Source organism: Leuresthes tenuis, unplaced genomic scaffold (genome assembly GCF_036924035.1).
Source record: "Leuresthes tenuis unplaced genomic scaffold, fLeuTen1.0.hap1 SCAF_24, whole genome shotgun sequence".
Lineage (NCBI taxonomy): Eukaryota > Metazoa > Chordata > Actinopteri > Atheriniformes > Atherinopsidae > Leuresthes > Leuresthes tenuis.
In genome coordinates this window covers 12115280-12139637 of record NW_027325378.1, presented here as the reverse complement: position 1 = coordinate 12139637, position 24358 = coordinate 12115280, and the positions used below count along the sequence as shown (strand labels likewise).

The following is a 24358-nucleotide window of genomic DNA, read 5'->3' as shown; positions in this document are numbered from 1 at the left end:
ATCCAATTAGAATATCTCACACACGTTTCCCTCAAACACTCTTGTGCCTGTTCGAGGTTGAGCCGAGCATTCACAGCGGGAAAGTTTGCCCACAATATCTGTCGCACGGATGCTTGTGCGAATTGTGGCCTTTCATAGAGGTCTCATTGTCCCCGCACTGCATTCTGGGGCTCCGTGTGACACCTGCCGCCCAGTTCAGGTAAACGGGAGGCGGTGAATGCCCACCGCATCCGAGCCAGTCAGCTCGGATTTCTGCGCTTTTTCTCTTCTTTTTTCAGAGGAAACAACCGCGGGGATTTCCTCTCTCTCCATCGTTTCTATGCCCGAGGTATTGTTGCATATCGCCTCTCCGGAGCTAAACTGGACAGTGCTATGAGGACTCTCCCCAAAAGCAAAACTTGCGAAGTGTACAGCGTCTCTGCGCATGGACCCACAGGCTGCTCGGCTGTACAGGTAAGCTGGCACAATGCGCTTTTCACTGCGCGTAAAAGACGGTGCCAAACGAAATTTGCTCCCTGCAAGCGCTATTTTCTTAACATATTCTATCCTATTGCGAATCTACACTTTGGGGGATGTTTTTGCAGTAAGAGAAGGAGGCACAGTGTTTAGAATCCATCAGTTACTTCATAAAAGTCTGTCCGTAGGGGTATGTGGGTGTCTTTCTAATGAATGTCCATGACAGGTTGACTGAGTGCTGACACTGCTGAGCCGGGCCGTGGGAAAGTAAACCCCTCCAGCGATGCTTTGTCTGGTTCCCCAGGGAATCCTGCCAACCCTTAAATGTTTTAAGAGATCATTTTAGGTGAAAGATGCTCATCACTGCTGTCAGTAAACCTCTGCTCAGCCATAAAAAAATCTATGTCTCATTGATTTTGGGCTTAGAGGATGCATTTCATTTACCGCACCTCTGTTGTGCTCACTTGAAAATGACAATTAGAAGCAACTTGAGAGCAGACATTAAAAGCCAGTATGATATTTGAGTCATGTCCTTGTGTCTGAAAGGGAAATGGGGAGTTAAGGGAGCCTACCCTGTCACTGACTCCCCCCACGAAGCCCAAGGACCAGGCAGAGCAGAGGGTGGAGGGGGCGCGCGCTCCAGCATTTTGCTCTTGGAGGAGATGGATGTTAGGTCTCCTGCCTTTCTTTCCCTTCACTGCTGCCATTGCTCTGACTCTCCACTACTTAACATGTGAGTGCAGACCTCTCTTGTCCCTCTCAAATGTATTTATTTTAGGTCACACATCGCACCTGTCTCAAATCTCTACTCCCTCCCCCCTTCAGCTCCACCTTGCTCAGTGTTCTTCCTGGGAGGCAGCATGGAGTTCCCAAACCTGAGCTTCTCCTCAGAACTGACAGACTCCACCTCCCCCCAGTTCCGCCTGCAGGCTCAGGCTTTGACCCATTATGTGAGTGGAACGAACAGCTTGTCTGTCACTGCCTCCCCTCTGAATGACACATTAGAGTGCTGCTTGACCTTCCTGCTCCTGTCTGAAGCTGACCTTGCTGTTCTAACTTTGATATGCTTCACTATAAGCACACTACCAGTGTTCTTATGGGCTGCTTTCAAAACATTGATGCCCTCCTTCTCCTCCTTCCTCCTTGCACCCTGATGGGTCTCTCCTTATCTGCTCTATCCTCTGTCTGTCTCTGTCTTTTTTGTGCACCACTCTTCTCTCCTCTGCCCCTCTCTGTGTCTTTCTGGTGGTGTTAAATGTAAAGCTGAAACAGGAGCTGTGAACAGTGTGTGTGCGAGTTCCCGAGACCCCCAGGGACAGGGTCCTTTCAGGTCTCAGGACAAGCCTGCCATTTGTGAGCTTAGCTGGGCCCAGGCAGCAAGAGTGAGAGGAAGAGCAGGCCCTCAATAAAAACATTGTCTGTGTAGCTTTCACACAATCAGCCACTATGTGTGCTGTATACTACAGAGAGTGGGCAAACCTCTGTTTGATGCTGGGGTTAAGAAGGAGAGACAGGGCAGTGGGGCAAGCCGGGATGACAGAGGAGCAGAGATGAAAAGAAGGGGCGGAGGTGGGTGTTAGGAAGAAAAAGTCAGGTGCATGGGTGTAGATAGTTCAAACTGATTAAATGGGAATCCCCCAAGCTATGCAGTGACCTAGTTCAATATCTGTGTAACATAGAAGGGTTGTTAATTTGTCATAGAATCTTTATGGCCAACTGTTCATTAATCTCAATGCCAGAAGCCCATACCACCCAGGGTCCTGCCTCTACACTGCCGGCAGCTAAAGACACAATGTACCTCTGTACTCAAAATCAGCATCCATACATGCAGTCTTACACACAATCGCAATGTTTTTGTTGAACTCTGGCTCAACCAAGCATGATTACAGTACATGTTGCTTTGATTAGAAAAGCAGCCTCACTTGTACCCTCTAATGTGTTGTCTCCTCTTCATTTCTTAAAAATAGTTCTCAGAGCTCTATGAGTCCACCCCGTGGAGCTCCTACTACCTGCGCTCAGGAATTACTGCCTTCAGGTAGGCTGGCCCAAAACAAAACCCACTGGTTGACTGCAAAGTCCAACAGTCGTTACTCTCAAAGTGTGCATGACCACAGCATTCTCAGACACATGTCCCCTCTAGAATAGCAACATTGTAAACCCCTTTGTGTGACAGTGAAGGATCAGAGGGGCTCAGTGTCTTCTATTGGAGTAAATTCTCTGCCCCCCATGATGTTGCCATGGAAATCCAGAGGTCCAGCCCAGAGAGGCTGCAGCGCAGGCTCCCTGGTACTAGTAAGGTGCAGAGGGACAGCCGCAACGAGCAGCGCTTCTATATGGAGCCCGATGATGACACGCTCCACCTACTGGGTAGAGGCTTGAGCTGCTGTTTGAATATATACAGGGCTTTTATAACAGAAGCAATTCATACATGCATAATTAACAGTAGTCGTGTATGTATATGCTAAAAAAACAGTTTGTTTGCAGGTTTGGATCCTGACGATTTCGAGTCAGAAGAAAAATCGGACAAAATGAAAAGTCCAAATAGTATCCAGGGTGGAAAATGGCAGCTTGGCTTCCAAGGTAAGGACAGCGTCAGCCTTGGAGAGTCCAGAAGTTATAACATCAACAAGGCCAACAATGTTGAAATTCAGCTTTGGAACATGCATGTTGTGAATTTAGACTTGTATCATTTCTATCACAGTAGAGTGCAATGCAAAGTTTTTACCTGGACTGCAATGATTTGCAAATGAGAAGAAAACATCTACATTTTATGAACTCAAGGATTTTATGATTATGAATGTGATGTGAATTATATGCTATATGCTTCACCAAATCTCTCCTATGGGAGATTCTCAATGAACATGTTAGGTGGCAATTTCAGCACCACCATCTTCCTGCAGTTGGGCTCCACTTCTTTTTAAATCGTTTTTTCTTTGTTTATCTGTTGCCCAACTATATGTGTAGTTTAATCAGATTAACGCAGCGATTCTATCTCTTTCGCTGTCTAGCAATGTCCTTTGACCTCTATGCCAAATATGGGAACAACCGCACTCTGAGCCTTGTGAGCCCTAAAAAGCCATACTACCAGTGGCGCCTCCGTGTGCCATCGGGTCACGTGGTTCGGCTGGTCGTCCTCACCCTTCATGGGGCCACACCAGGAAGCTGTGCCGCCCACAAGCTCTCTGCCTATGACTTCCTACTTCCATTGCAGAACAAGATAATTGCCAGGTAAAGGAACATTTTGGACTTGATTCATTTGATATGTGGAAATATCTGCAGTGATACTGAGTAACTGGCTTCCCCTTGTTGATCCAGGCAAAAGCAGAGCTTCTTTCACTAGAATCAATGTTAAATACTTGGCTGTATGTGCCTGTTTAGGTGGTGTGGGCTGCCTATTTCAGGCTCATCTCCAGTCATGAAGCTGACATCCTCTGGTAATGTGATGTTGGTCACTTTCTCCTTCAGCAGACAGAGAGATGGGGCAATCTTCAAAGCTTACTTCCAGGCCATCCCAAAAGCAAGTGAGGGCTTGTTTTGTCAATGTCTCAGTGCGACCACAGCTTTTATTTGACCTGCATCTGTAGGGCAGAAGTTGCTTTGTTGGGTTTTTTTGTACTTTTTTGTGCTCACTTGTTTCACTGTCTCCCCCTGCAGGTTGTGGAGGATCAATTTCTTCCTGGAATGGCTCTGTTTCCTCACCATACTACCCCTCCTATTATCCTCCCAATATAGACTGCACTTGGACACTAAGGGTGAGCTTACCAAGAGTTCTTATCTGCATGCTTTTAGTTTGTGTTAAAAAAGCGCATAAAGTAGATAGGAAGAAAGGTGATTATACTTCAGTTATGCAGCCTTACTACATTCCATCATCCGAGCTCTTTCTTTTGCTGTGTATGGTTACTTTATCAGGTGCCATTGCCAGGATACCTGATCTCCATGACAATCATAAAGATGGACATTCAGGATTCCCCATCATCTGATGGCTGTGAGAAAGACTGGCTGGACGTCGGTGGGGTGAAGTGAGTTGCGGAAATGAACCATTTTGAGAAATGTTCACTTGACTAATTTTACTTGCAAACATGTTTTGTCTCATGATTAAGACAGACACTATAATTCTTACTTTTGTGCTGCTTTTCATCTAGACTGTGTAATCCAGTGTCAGACAGCAGCAAAAAACGAGTTTATTCCTCTCCTCTGTCCATCCACTTCCACTCTGATGAATCTCTGACTCACAAGGGTTTCTACTTGCTGTACCGAGCCTTCTCTCCAGAGGGCAGTAAGTCAGATGTGACTCTTTAAGGATTTGTTCAGATAAAAAAAAAAACAACGATATTTTAAAGCAAAACAACCAATCCTCTCGAACACCTGGGCCATTGACCCTTGTTGTCATAACTAAGTTTATCATTCTCAAAGAAAAGGTCCTTTTTGTGTTTACTTGACCACTTTTAAAATGAAAACACAACATTTTCAAGTTTCCCTTGCTGTCTTTTAAAGGTTGCCCTCGCCAGTTTCGCTGTGGAGATGGTCGCTGTATCCCTCTGAGGAAGGTCTGTGATGGAGTAAAGGATTGCTCAGATGGCCGGGACGAGGCTAAATGCTGTGAGTCTTATTGCACAAGATAGCGCATATCAAATGAAAAAATGTTATTTTCTTCTAAGTCACCAACAGGTAAATAACATTATTGATAAAAAGTAAAGGTTGGGACAGGTTCAACGATTGAACAATATCTTTTCTCAACTAAAAATTGCAAAGAATTTCATTATCTACTGTACACAAGATTAACCAAAGATTCAGAGAATCCGGAGAAATATTTGAACACAAGCAAAAGGGCATATAGCATAGGTAACTTGCACTTTTTTAAAGGTACCATTACTGCTGAGTGATATATACAGGTTTTGGAGTGACATTTGCTGCTATTTAGAAAGTCTTTTTGTAGGAAAGACCTTGCTTATGTCAGCAAGACAACGGTGTCTATGCTGTCTTTGTTGTATTTTAAGTTTAAAGACGGGCTTCGGTGAATTGCAAATAATTGATTTTTATTTTCATCTAAAAACTTACACAGAGTCGCAACTTTTTTCAAAACTGTGTTTGAAACATTTAGCGAGCTGCAGGCCAGGCGAAGTGCTATGTGGGAATGGCCAGTGCAAACCTCAAAGCAGCCAGTGTGCCGGTCAGAGCTCATGCGCCGACAGCAGCGAGGAGGGCATCTGTGGTGAGCAGATAGACTGATGAGGTACGAACATGTGCATGTAGTCGTGTTTGTTTGAATCATGTTTGTTCTGCTTTGTGTTTGTTTCTCAGGAGGTAAATGTCACCACGTTTGTCCTAACAAGGTGTGTTTGCCTAAGTCATCGGTGTGTGATGGCGTCATCGACTGCAAAGACCGCAGTGATGAACTCAACTGCAGCAGAGCATGTGAGCAATCGTGGTCAGCATTGCTCGTTTCACCATTGGGTTGACAAGTGTTATTACTAATAAAGTCTGTCTCTCTCTTTAGATGTCAAAGGCTGCTCTCCGTCCTCCTACAAATGCGCCAATGGAAAGTGTGTCAGTAAGGTCAACCCTGAGTGTGATGGAGTTAAAGACTGCTTCGATGGCTCTGATGAACTCCGCTGTGGTAAGTTCTCACCCTCAAACCTCATACTACTGTGTTTGACTGAAGTGCTGTCGCTTTCCAGATGGAGTTCTCATCATTAACCTTAAGTTTCCTCCTCTGTCTCCCAGGCTGTGGCACCAGGCCCAGGAAACGAACTAAGATAGTGGGAGGGTCTGATGCTGTGGTGGGGTCATGGCCCTGGCAGGTCAGTCTCCAGATGGAGCGATACGGTCATGTATGTGGAGCTACGCTGGTCTCCAATCGGTGGCTCATTTCTGCCGCTCACTGTTTCCAGGACTCGGATGCCATCAAGTAAGAAAAACACCAAAAATGTCACCTTGATACTTCATGTATTCATGTATTCATGCTAAGCGTGTCTGCAGATACTCGGATGCTCGAGCATGGCGGGCTTACATGGGGATGCGTGTGATGACCAGAGGGAACCACGGAGCTGCCACCCGACTGATCCGTCGGATCCTCCTCCACCCGCAGTACGACCAGTTCACATCTGACTATGACATCGCCCTTCTTGAGATCAGTGCCCCTGTTTTCTTCAATGACTTGGTGCAGCCCGTGTGTGTTCCTGCCTCCTCTCACGCTTTCACCACCGGGACCAGCTGCTACGTCACAGGCTGGGGGGTTCTAATGGAGGACGGTAAGCAGCAAACACACTGAAAATACGTTTCACTTGAAAGTTTTTAGATATTAAAGATGACTTGCACCCACAAAATATTTTTTTTTTGTATTTTTTTTTCATTGAAGGAGAACTAGCCTCTCGCTTACAAGAGGCCTCGGTGAAAATCATAAACAGGAACACCTGTAATAAGCTGTATGATGATGCCGTCACTCCCAGAATGCTGTGCGCTGGAAACCTGCAGGGAGGAGTGGATGCCTGCCAGGTAAGTGTGTGCTGCTGTGAATTCAGTTGAAAAATACAGCAAACACACTATGGTAGCTGAGAAATTATTTAATTTACAGTAGCAATTACCTGTTTTTTTTTCATTTATGTCTAAAGCACAACAGAACATGTCTGTATTAAGGGATTCTTTTTTTTTGTGAAATGGGGATTTGTGAAGTACTTGAATAGTTGGCCCATTGTCAATGGAATATAAAACACTGTATATAAAACCATAGTGTTTGTGTATTGGTGCACAGTTTCCATACTTCTTAGTCAGATCCACTGCTCATAACGTCACGTTTTGAATGAGCAGAATGAGAGGTTTCAAAACAACAGACCACAAATCAGTGGGAGAAGTCTCAGAGACCATGACCAGTTGTTAAAAACTTATTCTCATCTCCCATGTATACATCATCTCCCTAAGACCTTGGGGAGTCTACAAAAGTCTTTAACCCACATCTGATTGAATCATCAAAAACATTAAGCAAATTTGAGTCTTGAGGTACAGTTATGTTGTAACTGAATTTTAAACGTTAAAAGTAAAGTTTAAAAAAGGTGTTAGAAGTTAAGACCATATCTTACAGTTTTCAGCTAAGAACTGACATTGAAATCCCCTTAAATGCTTGGTGGATTAGTTTGTTAGCAACACGTTAGCCTGAGACGGCTAATGAAATAGCTTGACTATCTTGACTGCACTGGCTGCTGCCAATACTAGCAACAGTGGGATCAATTTAAACTAACATCAAATGTATAATATAAAAAGTTAATATATAAAACGTTAATGGGTGTTTGTGCCCTCAGGGTGACTCAGGAGGTCCGTTGGTGTGTCTGGAACGAGGTAGGCGGTGGTTCTTGGCGGGGATTGTGAGCTGGGGTGAGGGCTGCGCAAGGCAGAACCGTCCCGGGGTTTACACCCAGGTTGTCAAGTTCACTGACTGGATCCGTCAGCAGACCAAAGGGCAGGTGTGACGAAACATCACACTCACATGTACGAAACAACAGACTTTACACACAGGATGACGGTTTCAGTCCTTAACTCTGTCCTCAGAATGTGGTCATGACTGCATAACGACACATTCAGTCAGTTTACGGGAACGTGTCCAATGCAGCAAACCAGAGGGGGCATCATCCCTACTCCAATCCAACCAGCATCCTCACAATCTGCAGCAACAACAACAACGTTAACATGCACAAAAATCAAATTTAGGGTATAGCATTTAAATGTTTGCATTTGACTGAAATGCATGACCAAAGTTACACATTGTACTGCAACACAAAAACAATGTATTTGAGCTTGGTATTTGCTTGGTACATACATGCAGATATAACTGGGATTAATATTGACTGAGGTTAGAAGGTATGATGAATATTCTGAAACATATGTGGCATTCACAGTTTTGTCTCCATTTTATGAATAAAAATAAAATATACGTATAAAGAAAATCAGACTATTTCAGATTCCACCAATGTATTGGTATACACATATTTAATTATGCTCTGTAACCACGAATTACTTTAAATTACTTTCCTTTGTCCTAAAGTGATGCCTATTCTTCAGATGTTCTTGTTCTCCTCTGTATATTATTGGAAGCATCCTCTGATTTGCCATACTGTAAGTAAATTGTGTGCTATGCTTTCAGAAAATCTCAAAAAACAGAGAGACTTGTGACTTTCAGGCTGTCAGCATCTGTGTATTGAGCCAGAATCAATGTGGCCTTCTTCCTTGTTAAAACCTTACACCTCACTGCAAATTGGCTGCTGTTACTGTGAGGTGATCGGGGCATTTTATGTTGTGAGCAGCTAAAGTAGAATCGTGTAAAAGCCTCAAGCAGAGTTTAAGACCAGGATACATGGCTCCAATTTGAAATAAAAAAGAAATTCACCTGGATTTTCATTTTCTATTTCAGATGTGACATCATTTAGGGCAATCTCTTTAGCTTTGTGCTGCTCCCCCTACAGCCACCGAAGGTTTCAAAGCTTACAACCTCTTTCACTTATGCTGAGTCAATTTACAGTCTTGTTATTTTGGTCTGTTAGAATAGGTACACATGCTTTAATGTTTGAAAAAGATTATTCTTACTCATTGTTGCAGCACATCTTTATGAAAAACTGTCTCTTTTGGCCAAGCCTCCATAAAAAGAAAAACAATTATTATTTTGCTTTGATCGTTCAGCTGATTGGTAAAAAATTGTTGGAATCTGTTGGCATTATGTAAATGTTTGACATCATTAAGTACAGAAAAAAGCCTGGGCTCACAAACTAGACATTTTAGGGATTTTAGGAAGTGTGTCTTCAGTGGGAGAGAACATGCTATGGATTTAGTTGTTTGTAGGTGTGCCTGAAAATATGAGCACAAATCTATAAAACATGTTGATGGAGAGGTAGACATTTAGAAAAGGATGTGACTTCTTTTATAGGCACAGTAAAAGCCTTTATTTAGGGCAGAATTTTGCCACCGACCTGTGGTCGGGATCTCTATCCCATCATCATTATATTCCTCTGCATGGGTTGTTTATGTGTAGTAGACTTTTAATTTCTTCCATATGTTCTTAAGGAAAGGTTGTAGCAAACCAGATTGAATCACTAACTAATGCACATTTCCAGATTGCAAGAAAAAAGATGATATAGTAAAGAGCATGCAGTTCCACTTTGAGTATGTGAGAGACATGTGCCTGGTGTTGGTCTTTTCCTCCAGACCATTTTGTGGATGTGAAACACCATTTCAAGGATAGTGATTATCTTAGCTGCATAATAATTAGTTGTCATTTCACAGACAGGATTAATCTTATTCTTGTAAATGGGGATTTTTCAAACCTGAAATACCATGTGTAACTCTTAGCAGCAATGGGTTTCCCACTCAGTGGGAACACCACTGTGGGAACTGCTATTGTTCCCATTGGTTTTCTCTCTGCCTTTATTCTCCATGTCTTCCTTCTCTTTGACATAGTTCCTTATTCATGAACAACAAAGGCAATTCAAAGACAAGCAGAGTAACTACATGACTATCCAACACAACAATATTTAAAAGAGAGAGCTCTTAAACTATGATTTGAATCAGCTTTTTAAAACAGATTTTGCTGATCTGTCTCTTAGGACAGCAAACCCACAACACATCATCTTAGTGAGTATTCTCACCTCAGCATTTTAGACCACATGTAAGCAGATAACGTTGTCTTAAACGTGAATTACAGATGAATTTGGTAAATATACTGAGGACTTGGTGAGCCAGAAAGATGCCCCGGAGATAATACAGTTAGCAAAATGACTGTGACTGCTGATAATCTCCATCTATCTGTGGTCACAAAGGAATCTGAGCCAATTATCCCTTGGATTATATTACAGCTGTTCTTAGCCTTTTTGCCTATGATTGGACTGCTTCCACACATGTTTGTTACTGTTTATAATTTACACCCAAAAGCAAAGTAAAAGAGAAAAAGAAAAGAAGAAAAACATTAGCTTGACATACAGTTCAGTACCCTCTTTGACATCAGACTTCAGGATGGATCCTATCTTTTACATGTAAATGGAGCTGATTACTTCCGGTTTCGCCAGTGTTGTCATCCTCACTTAATCAGTCTTTTTATCAAATGTGGAAAAAGTTCTCTCCTGACATGTATCTAATTGTGTAATTTTGCCCTCATGTTTCTGTGTACTGTATTTTACTCTGTGAGCTCACGACTCACTGGTTTTGAACTGTATTTGTATGCGTGTCCTTTTGCATGCCTAAGTTAAAGCCTCGTCCTTCATTTTCTCTGTAACTGTAGAGGAATGAACGGCTCCCTCTTTAGGGGGATCATTTTGGTCTTGTCTCATTTATCTTAATACTCTCTTTGACATCAATCCAAGTGATGTTGTTTGTAAGAAACAAATAAGACCACCAGGAGAGAACCTGACCTTTTATTTCCATACAGACACTTGTGCATTCTCTTTATTTCTCCCTTTTCATTCAGCTCACTTCACCACCCAGTGGCCTGGCTTTACCATTGCAATAATTGTATCTCCTGAGGGAATGATGCACCTTACACCCACAGAATTATTACTGTATTATACTGATATTAATTGCCTTTACATTAAAGACACGGTTATCATTGGAACAATGTTAGTGTGTATGTATATTTTTCTACACAGTCGTGTTTTTGGTGGGGTTTTTTTAAACTTTTCTGTAACTCTGAAATCTGGCATTTTATTTATTTATTTTACTTTTTGCCTGGAAATATTTGTTGCTTCAGTTTGGTCGTTGCTCTTTTGACTGGTAACAACACAGAATGAGGCACCTCAGCTGCAGTTTGGAGTAAACGCAAATCTACCTGAGGTCACATTGTCCAGTTGTGGAACCTGCTACATCCACGTCCAAACGGTTTCCTCTACAGAAACAAATCCCAGTTTGAAATGTGAGAGGCACATTTGTCATGCTGCTGATTAGAACCCACACGTTTACCCCTTGCCTACGTGCTGCTCACCCCGTTTACCGACCACCGTGTGTAGCACCGTGTGACTGCTACGTTGATTTGTGCGCATCCCTCCTGTATCTGTCACTGCCCAGTTATGCTAGGACGTATTTGTGAAAAAAAGGTAACGTTTTTTTCAAAGGGGCAATTTAGTATAATAAAATGTTATCCTTGCAACTTCTCGTTGTTCGATTGATAAATGAGGAGAGCTGAAGGCTGTTACGCGCAGTGGGTGTGCCAGTCGACGTAACGGAAGTCCATCATCCGGTGGCTGCACTGTGGGAACATTATAAATCGGCCTCTCCATCATAAACCATGGGAAAAAGTTGCACTGGAGTTCAAGCGTCCTGTTGCGTGATCTCCCGCAGCTAACCTCAGGAAACTCACCGTCTCCAGTCACTGACCATCAGCTCTGAGCGCAGCAGTCGGCTGCGCTGCGTTTGGAGACCACGGTGGAGGAGAAAACCGCCCGCAGGAATAAAAAAAATATTTCATGAGTTATATCTAAAAGTGGTTTGCTGCATCGGAGTCACCAGACATGATGAATTTAATTCTCTTCTGCCTGCTTTGTGGATTGTATGGTGTTTCTGGAAAAGGTGAGTGATAGTTTAACAAGTTTTTTGATGGTGTGCGGAGTATTAGCTTCTAATCAGCAATTTTCTCACTACACATAACTCCTATTGCAATAATAGGTACATAATGTAATGTTTTCTTGTTACTTTAATTCTGACGCTGCACGTTGAAAATAAAACTTGAAACTTGGAAGCTGCATTTTACGCACACTTTCATTAAAGGAATCCAGTGGCGCGCTTATCAAAAAGGCAGCAAAGGCAAAAGCCCAAAGGCTCACCGTAGTGACAGTCTGTAGTGTAGTGTGGCGTGGTGTGGTTGCGTGCCTGAAGCTGCTCGGCTTTTACACCTCTGATCTGGCCACTGTTCATTTGATGAGATAATCGCCTTCGAGGGGAACGCTTGTTTGGATAACGCGGACCTCCGTGCTCCGTCTCCTTGTGCGCTTGGCCCCGGTTGAATGGGACAAAGGGCGTTGTTTCCTGAGACTGATTAGTTTGTCATATGGAGTTGTCATATCTACATATGTGTCATATCTACATTAAGTTAAGGCTTACAGGGAACCTAACATTTTTTACACGCATTGTCTGTCAACACATTATCTATTTAATTTCCGAACAGTTCTTTTTTTTTATACACGTTGTATTTTGCTCCTTATAAATCAAACTCGGAATGTGTTACAAGTGTTTTAAATTTAACTTCTTAATAACGCAAACTTCACGAAAGCGTTGCTGATTAACCAGTCCGACCACAAGAGTACAACTAAAATAATGTAATAAGTCAAGATTTCAGCAAAAAAACTGTTGAATTTTTGTGTATTTCTTTTAATGAACACAGTAAGGAATTAACCAAAATGTGAATTTACTTAATCCGACAGGAATGGATTACATCAAGAGTAGTAGAAATAAGTGAGCAATTGCATATCAGCAATGATGTACAGAGCAATCATCCATTTACATTTCTCATACATAGCCTACATGTGTTCACAGTTTATTATGTAGATTAATTTCCTAGACATCTCTTCTGATTGATATTTGATGCTCTGACACTGATTTCACATGAAAAACAGTCAGGCAAGGCCCTTGTATTCATTGTTGAAGATTTCCTTTGTACGAGTCATTTAACATCTAAAATGTGAGAAACAAGCCACATGCAGCAATTCCAAGTGATTCATTATTTTTGCTGTTATTGCAGATAGGATTGTGATGCTTAGAGTCAGATACGTTCACTCTAAAATGTCATTACAAAAAACAAAACAACTTTTTGCTTTTTTTTTGTCCTTCATTGGGCAGATGCTAGATGATAGAAGGCATATCACAAAAAATTTTTTTTAAAAATCAACTGATTTTATGGGGACTTTCCATAAAGAGGCAGGAAAACTGTTAGACAACTGTTGAAATATTAGACACTTTTTTGAACAGGCCACAAAAGGCCCAGAGGAGATCATCGACTTCCCCACCATCTTCTTTTACACTGCCATGTGCGCCTTCTCACACACAGAGAAACCCAAGGAAATAGTATAGGAAGTGCAAGCAGTGTGAGTAATACCAGATCTGCTCAATGGGGAATCCACTGGGAACAATGATGCTGACAGCTGACAAATTTGCTAACTGCCTGACCAGTGATTCAACCTCTCACTGAGCAATGGGATGACTGTGGTTTGAGCTGATGTGGTTCTCCCTTTGAGGGGCATTCAGAGTGAAGGACAAACTCTTCTGAATAATGTTTCCGCTATTGTTGGAAGGAAGGAAGGGTGGACAGAAAAGCGTCTTCATCTTTCATTAGTACATCTCAGCCATGAAGTGGAGAAATCGTTTTATTTGATAAACAATCAAGACACTGCTTACGCATTTCCACATGAGCTGACGAGTGGTCAGAGTGAGATTTGAGGAGGGTTACAGGTAAGGTGGGCATGCTGTGGAAACTGGGGGCTGGGGTGGAGGATTTCCAGTTTACTACCAGTCAAAGGATGTTTCTGTAACTTGTCTTCTTCTGTATCCCCATCCTCTCTCTAACCTCTCCGGATAAAGATCTAAAGGGGAAGTTCAGCGTCCCTCTCCTGGATGTAAAAAGTCGACAGCTGGTTCTGGAGGCCAACCAGACACTGCTGCTCAACTGCAGGTGAGTTTCAGGTAGATACATATGAAGTCTAGAGATCCAAGTTTGGGCAAAGGGGTTGGAGCTGGGGCAGGATGAGGCAGTCCCAGTGATTTGGATCCAGAAATCTAAGCCACAGGAAACGTACCTCCCTTGAATAGCAGCAAAATAATCTCAAAATCAAAAACGAGATACACATTAGAATAAAGACGATTTCCCCTTTGAGACTCCTAACCTTTTCATTAAGTAATTTACTGACATTTTTTCAAGAGAAAGACTGGTGCTTCTCCTAGCACTAAGACATTTGCCAGTTTTGTCCATTAAGAGAAAGCAATCAAGTCTCGTAACTGCTTTCCTCTTACTTGCTATGGATGATAGTTTGTCCCTTCTTCTCAAATATCTCCAGAGAGAATTGGAGATATTTGAGAGTTATTTGAGAGTTTTACAGAATTTTTCCAACATGATTCAAACATTCTTGAAGGTTAAACACCTTCATTAATGTTTGAATCATGTTGGAAAAATTCTGTAAAACTCTTCTTCTTAAGGCATTCCTTTGAATTGAAATCTCTTGAACACTGAATGTTTTTAATTATTCCACCAGAACACTAAAACATTTCTTAGATAAAAGAGACACATGCAGTGTTTTCTGGGACTGTTTGACAGGGGTCGTTGGGAGCTGTCATGGGCGTTCCCAGCAGGCTTGGACAGAGATCAGGTTGAAGTGGATGAATCACGCTGTGGGAGGACAAGCCAGCAATACTGCAGCCGTCTGCGAGTTGTCCACAGCCAGGCCCGGCACACCGGCCTGTTTCGCTGCCGGTACCGGCACAGGACTCAAAAGCAGATATCCATCTATGTGTATGTCACAGGTAAGACCACATGTTATTCAGATATGCACACATGTCAGTGTCTCATTTACTTTCTTTTTTTTTTCCACACTTTTTCAACACTTATTTTTAGAAGTTTTAACTCTCTCGTGTACTCTATGCCCCTCTCTTCCTTCACCCCTTCATGCTTATTGTTTATTCCCACAGGTTAAACAGGATGTGGTGGGTGCTAAATACAGACCAATACCAGAGAGCCAATTATATCTAAACACTGTTTGTCCCAACAACACATCCTTCTTGATGACTCTGGCACCGTTTCACCCCAGTCCTCCCCTGCCTCTCCTTTTTTCATCCCAGGCCCACCTCCCTCTAGTCTATATATAAATTCTTTTTTACTTTCGTTTACGTGCTACCTCGAGGCCAGGAATAGCCCAGCTGCTGAAAGGCTCAGGCTCGGGCAGAGTTTCCCAGGGCATCAGCCTTATCTGCTCTGCTCAGCCTTGCTTGAAGCATCCTGTGCTTGGGGGAGGAGGGGAAGGGCTTCAGAGGGGGTGTGCTGGGAGGGGATGTCGCTGTGTCTCTACAAGGTGGTGGCGAGGCAGTGTGTGGAATGTATGTGTGTGTGTGAGGAGCTGAGAGGGGTAAGATGAAGGCCAGCTACTTGGTTTTATCCAGCGGGCAGAGGAGGCACGATGTCTGCCAGGCCAGCTCCTCCCTGTCCTGGAAGTTGATGCTGCTCAGCCTGAGCTGCATAAGGTGTGGAGCTTGGCTGGAGCCCAGGGTCACAGGGCACGCTACTGTTTTGCCAACAGGACCCTTGGGGGCCATCAATCGCTCAGGTCACCATGTCCATTAAGCATCAGACTTGGCCTGCAGCACTGCTCAGATGTTGCCTCCCTCCGTGAGTCCTCTATTAGGAATCAAAGCAAGAGAAGGAAGCCCTCAGGCTACTAGTCCTTGGGGTACTTTTGTTCGAATGTTCAGAGATTTGCTTTCCTTGAATAACACCCTATGGTCCCAAACAATACAGGGAGCAACACCCACACCTTTGAATGGCACAGAACTATTACAGTAGTCGATCTGAGGGGAGAAACCACAGAGAGGCCTTTTGATTGCCTCTAAACAATCTGTATGTTTATTGTTGACTGCAGGCAGTCATCTGCTGAATGGGTATTCAATGAATGGGTGTGGAAGGACAGTGTGAGTTTGTTTGTTTGTTTTTGTTTAGATACTTAGAAGTGTGTGTCTGGGATTGTTGGTCGGTGCGATTATGCAGAAATTCAGGAATGCTTTCTTTCTGTTCGATGTTTGTGGAGGATTTTAAAGGTTCGCGTTCATGTTAAATGAGTCTGCAGCTGTGATCAGTAATGACTGGAGCACAACACACTTTCGTTTCAATGAGGGTGCTGCCCTCAGCCCCACAAAAGAAGGCACAGCTCACTTCCTCTTTACAGAAACACACATTTGATGATCATAACCCCTCACGTGGAGCCTCAAAAACTGCAAACAATAACCTAGATTGATTGATTTTACCCAACTGTAAGACAACTGTCAGCTCGCTCTTAGTCTGCTGCCCAGTCTGAAACCACTCTATTTATCTCAGAAAGTTGTGACTATCAGAAACTGTTCCAGCACAGTCTACAGAATACAATGCAAAGCCATTCCTTCATGTCGTTGTAGTTGTACCCTGGGAGCTAGTTATAGGATTTTGTTTAAGGACACTATGTTTGGGGAACAGACGACATAAGAGGAACCCCATCAATTCAAAGTCCTTATTGCTCCTAAAACTTGATTAAAGTTTTATAGTTGCTTTGCAGTTTTGTTCTAGTTGTGTTACATAAAATCAGTCACGCACCCAACACTGTCAAACCTCCATCTGCAAACACCACAGCTATGTGTAATCCCAGTAGTGCAAAGTTACCTACGGTTATCATTAACAACAACCACATTGGTCATTGAGAAAACCCAATTTTTTTGTGACTTGTTGTGGTCGGTGTTGGTCAGTTCTGGAAAAATGTCATTGTCAACTCCAATATCTGATTTCCAAGGTAAAAAAGTCTGCCATGTTGTCATTTGTTTGCCTTTATATCTAATTCCATGTTATTCTGCTGTAGTGAAGATTGTCGGCCCTCAGTTAAAGACACATGCTACTAACAGCCAAAGCCAGGAACTGCGACCACTGGTGTATGAATTTAAAATCTACTTCATCATCGACAGTTAATAATCCTGAAAATGAGACTTGGATTGACAAAAGTCAGTTGTATTAGTGGTAAGGGTGCACTCAAAACATTTATAATACAACATATATTTAATTTTATCTCACTATACGTGTGAATAAAGATGTTTTTTAGTCTTACAATGAGGGTGTAATAAAATTTTGTTGCACCTAGCAGTGATTTAGTCACCGTTTTATAACATTACAATTTTAACATAACCAAGGCAAACTAGGTTTTGCAAGCACTAGAACAGGTAAATTAAAATGGCTTCCTATCACGAGGTGTAGGTGAAAATAAGTTTATATATCAGACTGAGCTGCTCCTTTGAACCTGACTGTTCTATTTTTTTACATGTCCCTCATGAGACTTTTTTTATGCAAATGATATGTACCATATGTGTCCCTGACCGCAGTGTTTGGGTTTCAGACAGCCAGCAGCCATTTGTGGAACACACGGGTATGAGCGCAGGCGTGCTGTACATGAAGGTGAAGGAGCCCCTGGTCATCCCATGCCGTGTCACCAACCCCAACATCACCACCACATTGATTAAGGTCAGTGCACAATTATGCATTGTATGTCTTTTAAGTCACGTTTGGGTGCAGAACTTATGTAAACACTTATGTCACAGTTTGTTCTCCTCTGTTCAGTCCCACCACTCACGCACTGTGAACATCATTACTTTCCCCAGTTTTTTCCATCAGGCCCTGCATATGCACGCACAATGCACTATCCAGTTGTTTCTCTCTGTCCAGATCATTCGCCACATTGTTCTTGTCTTGGCAGCCATTACACTGTGGAGTGTGTGTCCGTTTGTTTGTGTCCGTCTGCGGATATGTGTGAAAGTGTGTGCGGATATGTTTGTGAGTGTTGGCACTTGAGTGCTGAGTGAGGGGGAGCGGACGGAAGCATTTAGAGTGCTCACTGTCTGCATGTGTATCGGTACTGTTTGTGTAAGTCTTACACGTTGTTGTGTACACATTGCTTGCCTGTGCCCCTTTCTATACCGACTTTTTCCAATAGAATGAGGGCTGCTATTGGCACTGTTTTTGCCTCTGGAGACAGGACATGGGCTCTGGAGTGGCCCGTTGGCCCTTGGCCATCACCACTTCCCACATCTTACCCTCCACCTCTTGTAGTAGGAATAATAGCTGCCAACTTTCTCCAAGTGATGCTTTAAACAGCTGGCCAGGCTGGTGGAGGAAGCTGATGTACTTAAAGTAGGCTCCAGCAGATCAAAGCACTTATCATAAGGACTTATCGTTAACATGACGACTTTTGCATCACTGTCGGAAACTTATATCTACAGGTCAAATTGGCTCTGGTTTAAACAATCTAAACTCTTACTTCAAATCATGTTTATCTTTTTTAGTTGCGCTATTTTTCTCATACACAGTATTTAAAAGATGCACATTGCCAGCGAGGTGACATGAACATCCAAAACATTTCAGACTCTAACAGACTTCTCAAAATGAGTCAACTTCTCTCATGATATACTAAGTCAATATATTTTGTCCACCAGTCAAGATGATGTTATTTGCTGGAATCCTTTCCACTGACTAGACAGCTGATGCAACACACTTTGGTGAGGTTTTGGGGCTAAACTACTTGGTTAGATCATTGTTTGGGCTGCAACACATTCCTCCACAGGATTTACGACAAGTTACAAGATGCCATTCTGTAGGTTACCTGGGTGACTTGTTCACAGGTGATTTCACATGACCACAAGAGATCTCATACTTTTCAAATGTCAATGTAAGTCACAAGAAATGCTTTTTTAATTTTTTGTAGTAGGACCGTTTCCAATCCATCATTACTTTTGGAGACATTTCATTGAAAAAAATGTCATGAGGTTGCTGGAAAAAAGCTAGTGGTTCAAAGTCAATAGGACTGGGAGCCAACCTGCTCGTATAGATCAAAAGGAGAACACAAGAAATCTTTAGGAACTTGAAAGATTTGGATGAGGGAAGTGCAAAATAATTGAATACACCAGGCATTGCATGTCATATCCATGGTAGCATGATTTTGCCCTGCCTCCATCTCCTGACAAATGCCACGAACGTCTCAGGTAATTGCTCTAAATATAACTCTCCTCCTCTTCCTTCATCTCCCTCCTTTTCCCCCATGTTGGCCGGGTTTAACCAGGAATCTACTCACTGGCAGAGCCTCTGGAGTGTTTTTTTCCTGGAAGTACTTTGCGTTTTGCCCGGGTCTCTGCTGTGACCCTTCTCAGCAGGAACAATACCTATGAGGCGCTGCTCTCTCACTCAAGCCGTGAAAGTGAGGTCTGGGATGACAGGGTTGACCTGGGGTTCCAGTCAAAAGGTCTATATCCTGTAGTAACAGGATGCGAAGAGATGGACTGGAGTCACGTTTCACATATCCTGATTCCTGTGCTCCTCACCCTGCCCCTCCACCTCTGCAACTGCCCCCACTGTTGCCTTGTCTCCATGTACAGTAGGGTTAGAGGATGAATGTAAGAGGGGCACAGAGGGCACTAAGGGTGTTCAAACAGGGCGTCGCTGAGTTCAGAAGGAGGAAGTAGAGGGAAGGATCTACTTCACAGGACTTCTGGTGTGGGGGGGGGGGGTCACTGGCGTCGTAGAGGGTCACCTCACTCTGGGAGGGGGGCTTCCCACTTGGGATGCAGGAGTGGGAAAAGTGTGTGTGATGGTGGGGGGTGGGGGGGGTTGGTCTACCTGGTCCCTTGAGAGAGGGTGGGAGGCTTCCACCATGTCACAGAAAAACATTTCCTTGTGGCTGCCTCCAAGAAAACAACAAGGTTGTCAGTTACACAAGTGTCCATGGCCAAGAATTACAAAACCAACATTGTGAGAATAAAGCCAACTTTAATCCTCTACGGGTTCTGATGCGATCAAAATCGTACATCTTGAACTCGTGTCTATCCCCAGACTTCTGTAGATCTGTCTGTTATGATGAAAATAAGAGCAGAAACCCAACTTAGGTCAGGCGCAGCTGAATCACAACCAAAATCGAGCTCTGGCGTGAACGCAGTATTGTTCATGTTCAAGGTTGCTTGTGCTTTGTTGTCATCTTGTTTCATGTCTTTGTAGACTTTCACATATGAAGCATTTTATCCTGGTTTCAAAAACAAAGCTGGAATAAATGTAGCTTGAAAATGAACAGCAATGCCATAATAACTGATTATTTTTTTACCATGATATGTAAGGGGCTGGACGTGGCACAGCTATGTCAAATTTTATAAAAGTGCTTTATGAATTAAGGCTTCACTTGCCCATTAGGACCAGTTTTAAAGTTCATTCAGTCCTTTTCTTAATGAGGCACTGCTCCCATTTGGTCTCATTGTGTGTCCTGGGTGACCAGATCAGAAGCGGGCGGTTCCAAGTACTTGTCTTTAGACTTGGCATAAAAATGCTTCTCCACATGTGTTCTGATTGACCACTTGTGATCAGATCTCACTCACCCACTCTTCATATATCACACAGTTAGCTGTCTGTTGAGCGACAAAAAGGACATCAGCAGGTCTACTGGTGTTTCTGTAAAGTCTCAAATGCATTTAGTGACCTCCACTAGATCATTATTCAGATATCAACCCAAGTCAAATTTATGGCTGAGTAACTCACAAACACTGCAGTGATCTCAGTTGTGTAAAACATGCTATGTGAGAGATGGAAAGGATCATGGAATGAATCATTTTTGATCTTCCAGAGCTCAGTGTCAGCACACTTCTGCTGGTAAAGACACACATGCTAAAGCTTTTAATCCCTTAAAATTCTGATAGCCCGCAGCAGGCTTTTAGCTGTCTTCTACACAACTTTGTTGCACACACAAGTTCTGTGAGTTCTGTAGTGTGATTGGTGCAAAGCATTTTATGTTACGGTGGCCACTGAAGGTGCCATCGAAGATGATTGTGATTTCTTTTCTCCCAACACATCTTAATGACAAATATTGCTGTTTTCCTCTATCAATAATCATAGATCAGAATGTCTAAATAAAGTATGGCCACACTGTCTCCACATTAGCAGTTTTTAGTGAACATATTGTCCCTTTTTTTTTTCTTTAGCCATGACTCCGCTGTTTCAAAATATATCCACTTCTTTAGAATTCAAATATGCATCATTGTGTGTCATTGTCTCATTGCTCAGCATTGTGGTAAAGTAAAATATGTGAAGGGTATTGTCTTCTCCATGCCTCCTATACAGTTTCCCATGAACAGCTTCGGTCCAGACCAGAACATTATTTGGAACAGTAAGCAAGGCTTCACCATCCGAACGCCCACCCTCCATTACATCGGCCTCTTCTTCTGCCAGACCTTCATCCACGGAGTTAAACACGAGTCGGATAGATACTTTGTACACAGACTAGGTCAGCACGCAGTCTCTGACACAGTACACGAATTACACATAAATTCCTATTTATGTTGTAGTGATATCTACTTGTCCCCTTGTCCCAGTGAGCAACATCACAGAGGTGAATCTGAACAGCAGTGGACCTGTACAGGCCCTGAAGGGAGAAAGATTGGTCCTGAACTGTACTGCCACTGCAGAGCTGAACACCAGAGTCAACATCACCTGGGAGTATCCTGGAAAGGTCAGACTTCCTTTCATTGAGGCCCAGAAAACTACAGGTTTAGATGACAACTGACCTTTGATAGAGACTGAATGGAGAGTATTCTTCTATTTGTGAGGAACAGTGAACTTCTTCAGTCAGTGTGATCTGAAAAGTAATGGTTACTTGGCAAGTTTTTGGTTTGTCTAAGGTTTGAGTAACAGCTCTAATCAAGTGGAAGCCAGTCATTTTTTAGGTTCTGGCTGTTTATAGGCCAACATAAATCTGTTTCCTATACCACAAGGTAAAAATAAAAATAAAAACACAGATTTAATTGTATTGATAAGGCACCGCAGGCTGCTTGGTTGGATGCACATGTAATCTGTCTGTGTTAATTCTGTTGTGTTTTCTCTCCTTCTTGTAACCATTAGAGACATAATGCTGGCTCCACCTTCAAAAGGCTCTTGAGACACCCATTTCACATGCTGTTCTACAGCGTCCTGACCATCCCGAAGCTCCAGCGTTCAGACAGAGGCCTCTACACGTGTCGCGTCACTAGTGGTGAACAAAGCAAGCAACAGCAAGTCACTGTCACCGTCTATGGTGAGTTTCTTTGAAATTTTCTACATTTAGATGATTAAACCACAGTCTCACCGCATTTTAAATTTGGCATGTTCTCTCTGATTCAGCAACATTTTGCAATCACCAATTCTGAGTCACTGTTACTGTCACTGTGGATAGATTTCAACACACTTTCTTAACCATGCATTAATGTGAACCTGTCTCCTCAATTTCAGACCGTCCATTTATCCGCCTGAAGCCCAGAAATGGATCTGTGATGGTGGCACAAGCAGGACAGAAATCTTATAGAATCTCCCCCAAACTGCGAGCGTTTCCTGCCCCTGAAATTATTTGGTAAGGATCTTATCTATCATTCAGCTGTCAGGTCAGAAATCCCCTTGTCTGTAATCACGGACAACTGTCTTGAGTTTACAGTTTCTTCACTGGTGGTGTCTCTTTTGCTAAAATTCACTCGCTCAAATTGTGGAATGATATTTGTTTTAGCAGTAAAGCATGGGTGTACATATTTACGGTAAATTTCGGACTATAAGCAGCTACTTTTTTCTCAGGCTTTGAGCACCATGGCTTATAATACAGTGCGGTTGATATATGTTTTTTTCTTTTCAGTAGACCAATAAAATTAACGAATAGTTCACAGTGGTCCAATGAAATTGTACGATAAATCAAACACACTTACACTACTAAATTATTGTAAATCGGTCATTTATACTCACCCTCACTATGGAAAAGAAATGAAGAAGGCGATCAATGACTTTTCCTGGTAGGCTTGTTTTTTTACCAGCCGTGTTACAGACACTGGTCGGGAAAAAAAGCATTTGTAGTATGTATTTGTTTATGTGCATTTAATTAAAAGTTTAAAAATCCTCATGTGTAACATATTTCTGTGTAAATATCTCATATTACAATGTGGACACCTGCAGCTTGTAATCCGGCGCAGCCTATACCAGTACAAAATGGATTTTCTTTTTAAATTAGAGGGTGCAGCTTATATTCAGGTGCGCTATATAGTCATAAAGTAATTTACGGTAGTCACCATAACAAACTGACTAATTTTATAACTCCACGTGATATTCTCAGTGAAACTTTTATTTGAAATTCTATCTATATATATTGCATTGTCCCTGAAACTTGGGTAAACCCTCACAAAACTTGGCTTAGAGGTCTTTTTCCTTTGACAGGTTTAAGGATGGCATGGTGGCAGCAGAGCAATGCTCAAGATACCACATGAATGGAACTTCCCTGATCATTCGAGATGTTGCAGAAGAGGATGCGGGGAAGTACACTGTCCTTGTACGAATCAAGGAACATGGGCTGTACCAGAATCTCACAACCGCACTTGTGGTCAATGGTGAGACTCAGCAAATAAAGTGCTCCCTCAACAGTCTCTCCTCCCCACAGCTGTTAAACTTGGCTCTTCTATCTGTTTCCTTCTTGTCTCCCAGTGAGTCCTCAGATAGGAGAGAAAGCGGTGTCATTGCAGGACCCCGGCTCTGTGCCACGGGGGAGCAGAAAAGCACTGCTCTGCACGTCACACGGAGTCCCTCCTCCACACATCCAATGGCTCTGGCATCGCTGCCCATCCAAAGGCCTGTGAGTAACGTAAAACACTAGAATCCGTATAGTGTGCAGGTTTTGTCTCCCATATGAGCAAGGTCAACTTATACTTCACACTTAAAAACAAACAGTATAAATTTCTCATAGATATTCCTCACTGAAGGTTTATGGTTTAAATGAGGTTTAGATAAACTTGATATACTCTACTGTAAGTAACTGATGAAGACTATTAGAGTAATGTGTAACTATTAGAAATACTGTGATTAGATGAGTTTATATTTCTATATGTTTAAACACTGTGTCTATTCTTGCTGCAAAGGCTAAAACTAATATAATGCTATAATGAAACACACACTTAAGTATAAATAATAATGTTTGCTTTAAGTCAGTCATTAGTGTGTATTGTGAAAAACGAGACATGTTTTGTCTATTTCAGCATGTGTTCAGACAGCGTTTCCTTCTTGTAACCAGAACAGATGCATTTTGGGGCCTTTCATGTGCGGGAATGTGTAAAAATGTGTGTGTGTGTGTGTTTGTGTGTGCGTGCGTGCGTGTGTGTGTGTGTGTAAGTCTGTGCATGGACCCAC

At 42.6% G+C, this 24358-nt stretch overlaps 2 protein-coding genes across 4 annotated transcripts in view; both read left to right on the top strand.

Annotated features, from left to right (window-relative positions):
• The first annotated feature begins 199 nt into the window (after positions 1-199).
• Positions 200-11025, top strand: LOC140284799 (suppressor of tumorigenicity 14 protein homolog). The gene is made up of 19 exons (XM_072378793.1): positions 200-453; positions 1003-1189; positions 1282-1406; positions 2424-2491; positions 2630-2823; positions 2941-3036; positions 3465-3684; positions 3835-3977; positions 4111-4208; positions 4366-4475; positions 4599-4732; positions 4951-5055; positions 5558-5668; positions 5758-5871; positions 5954-6073; positions 6181-6364; positions 6436-6707; positions 6815-6951; positions 7752-11025. Exons 1-19 carry the CDS (start codon positions 373-375, stop codon positions 7917-7919), a joined length of 2667 nt encoding a protein of 888 aa, XP_072234894.1. The 5' UTR covers positions 200-372; the 3' UTR covers positions 7920-11025.
• A 694-nt stretch (positions 11026-11719) lies between these two features.
• flt1 (fms related receptor tyrosine kinase 1) overlaps positions 11720-24358 on the top strand; it is a 32591-nt gene continuing 19952 nt past the window's right edge. For all 3 annotated transcript variants that reach the window (XM_072378201.1, XM_072378200.1, XM_072378202.1), the window contains exons 1-10: positions 11720-11994; positions 13999-14089; positions 14729-14934; positions 17535-17659; positions 21290-21452; positions 21541-21677; positions 22067-22238; positions 22433-22550; positions 23396-23565; positions 23660-23807. In XM_072378201.1, the coding sequence (XP_072234302.1) occupies positions 11937-11994; positions 13999-14089; positions 14729-14934; positions 17535-17659; positions 21290-21452; positions 21541-21677; positions 22067-22238; positions 22433-22550; positions 23396-23565; positions 23660-23807 (1388 nt within the window). In that variant the 5' untranslated portion in view covers positions 11720-11936. The remainder of the gene's footprint in view (positions 11995-13998; positions 14090-14728; positions 14935-17534; positions 17660-21289; positions 21453-21540; positions 21678-22066; positions 22239-22432; positions 22551-23395; positions 23566-23659; positions 23808-24358) is intronic.

Coding starts and splice junctions, on each gene's coding strand:
- LOC140284799 (XM_072378793.1), top strand. CDS start 373: ATGAGGACTCTCCCCAAAAGCAAAACTTGCGAAGTGTACAGCGTCTCT. Junction 2,824..2,940: donor TGACACGCTCCACCTACTGG/GTAGAGGCTTGA, acceptor GTTTGTTTGCAG/GTTTGGATCCTGACGATTTC. Junction 6,365..6,435: donor CAGGACTCGGATGCCATCAA/GTAAGAAAAACA, acceptor GCGTGTCTGCAG/ATACTCGGATGCTCGAGCAT.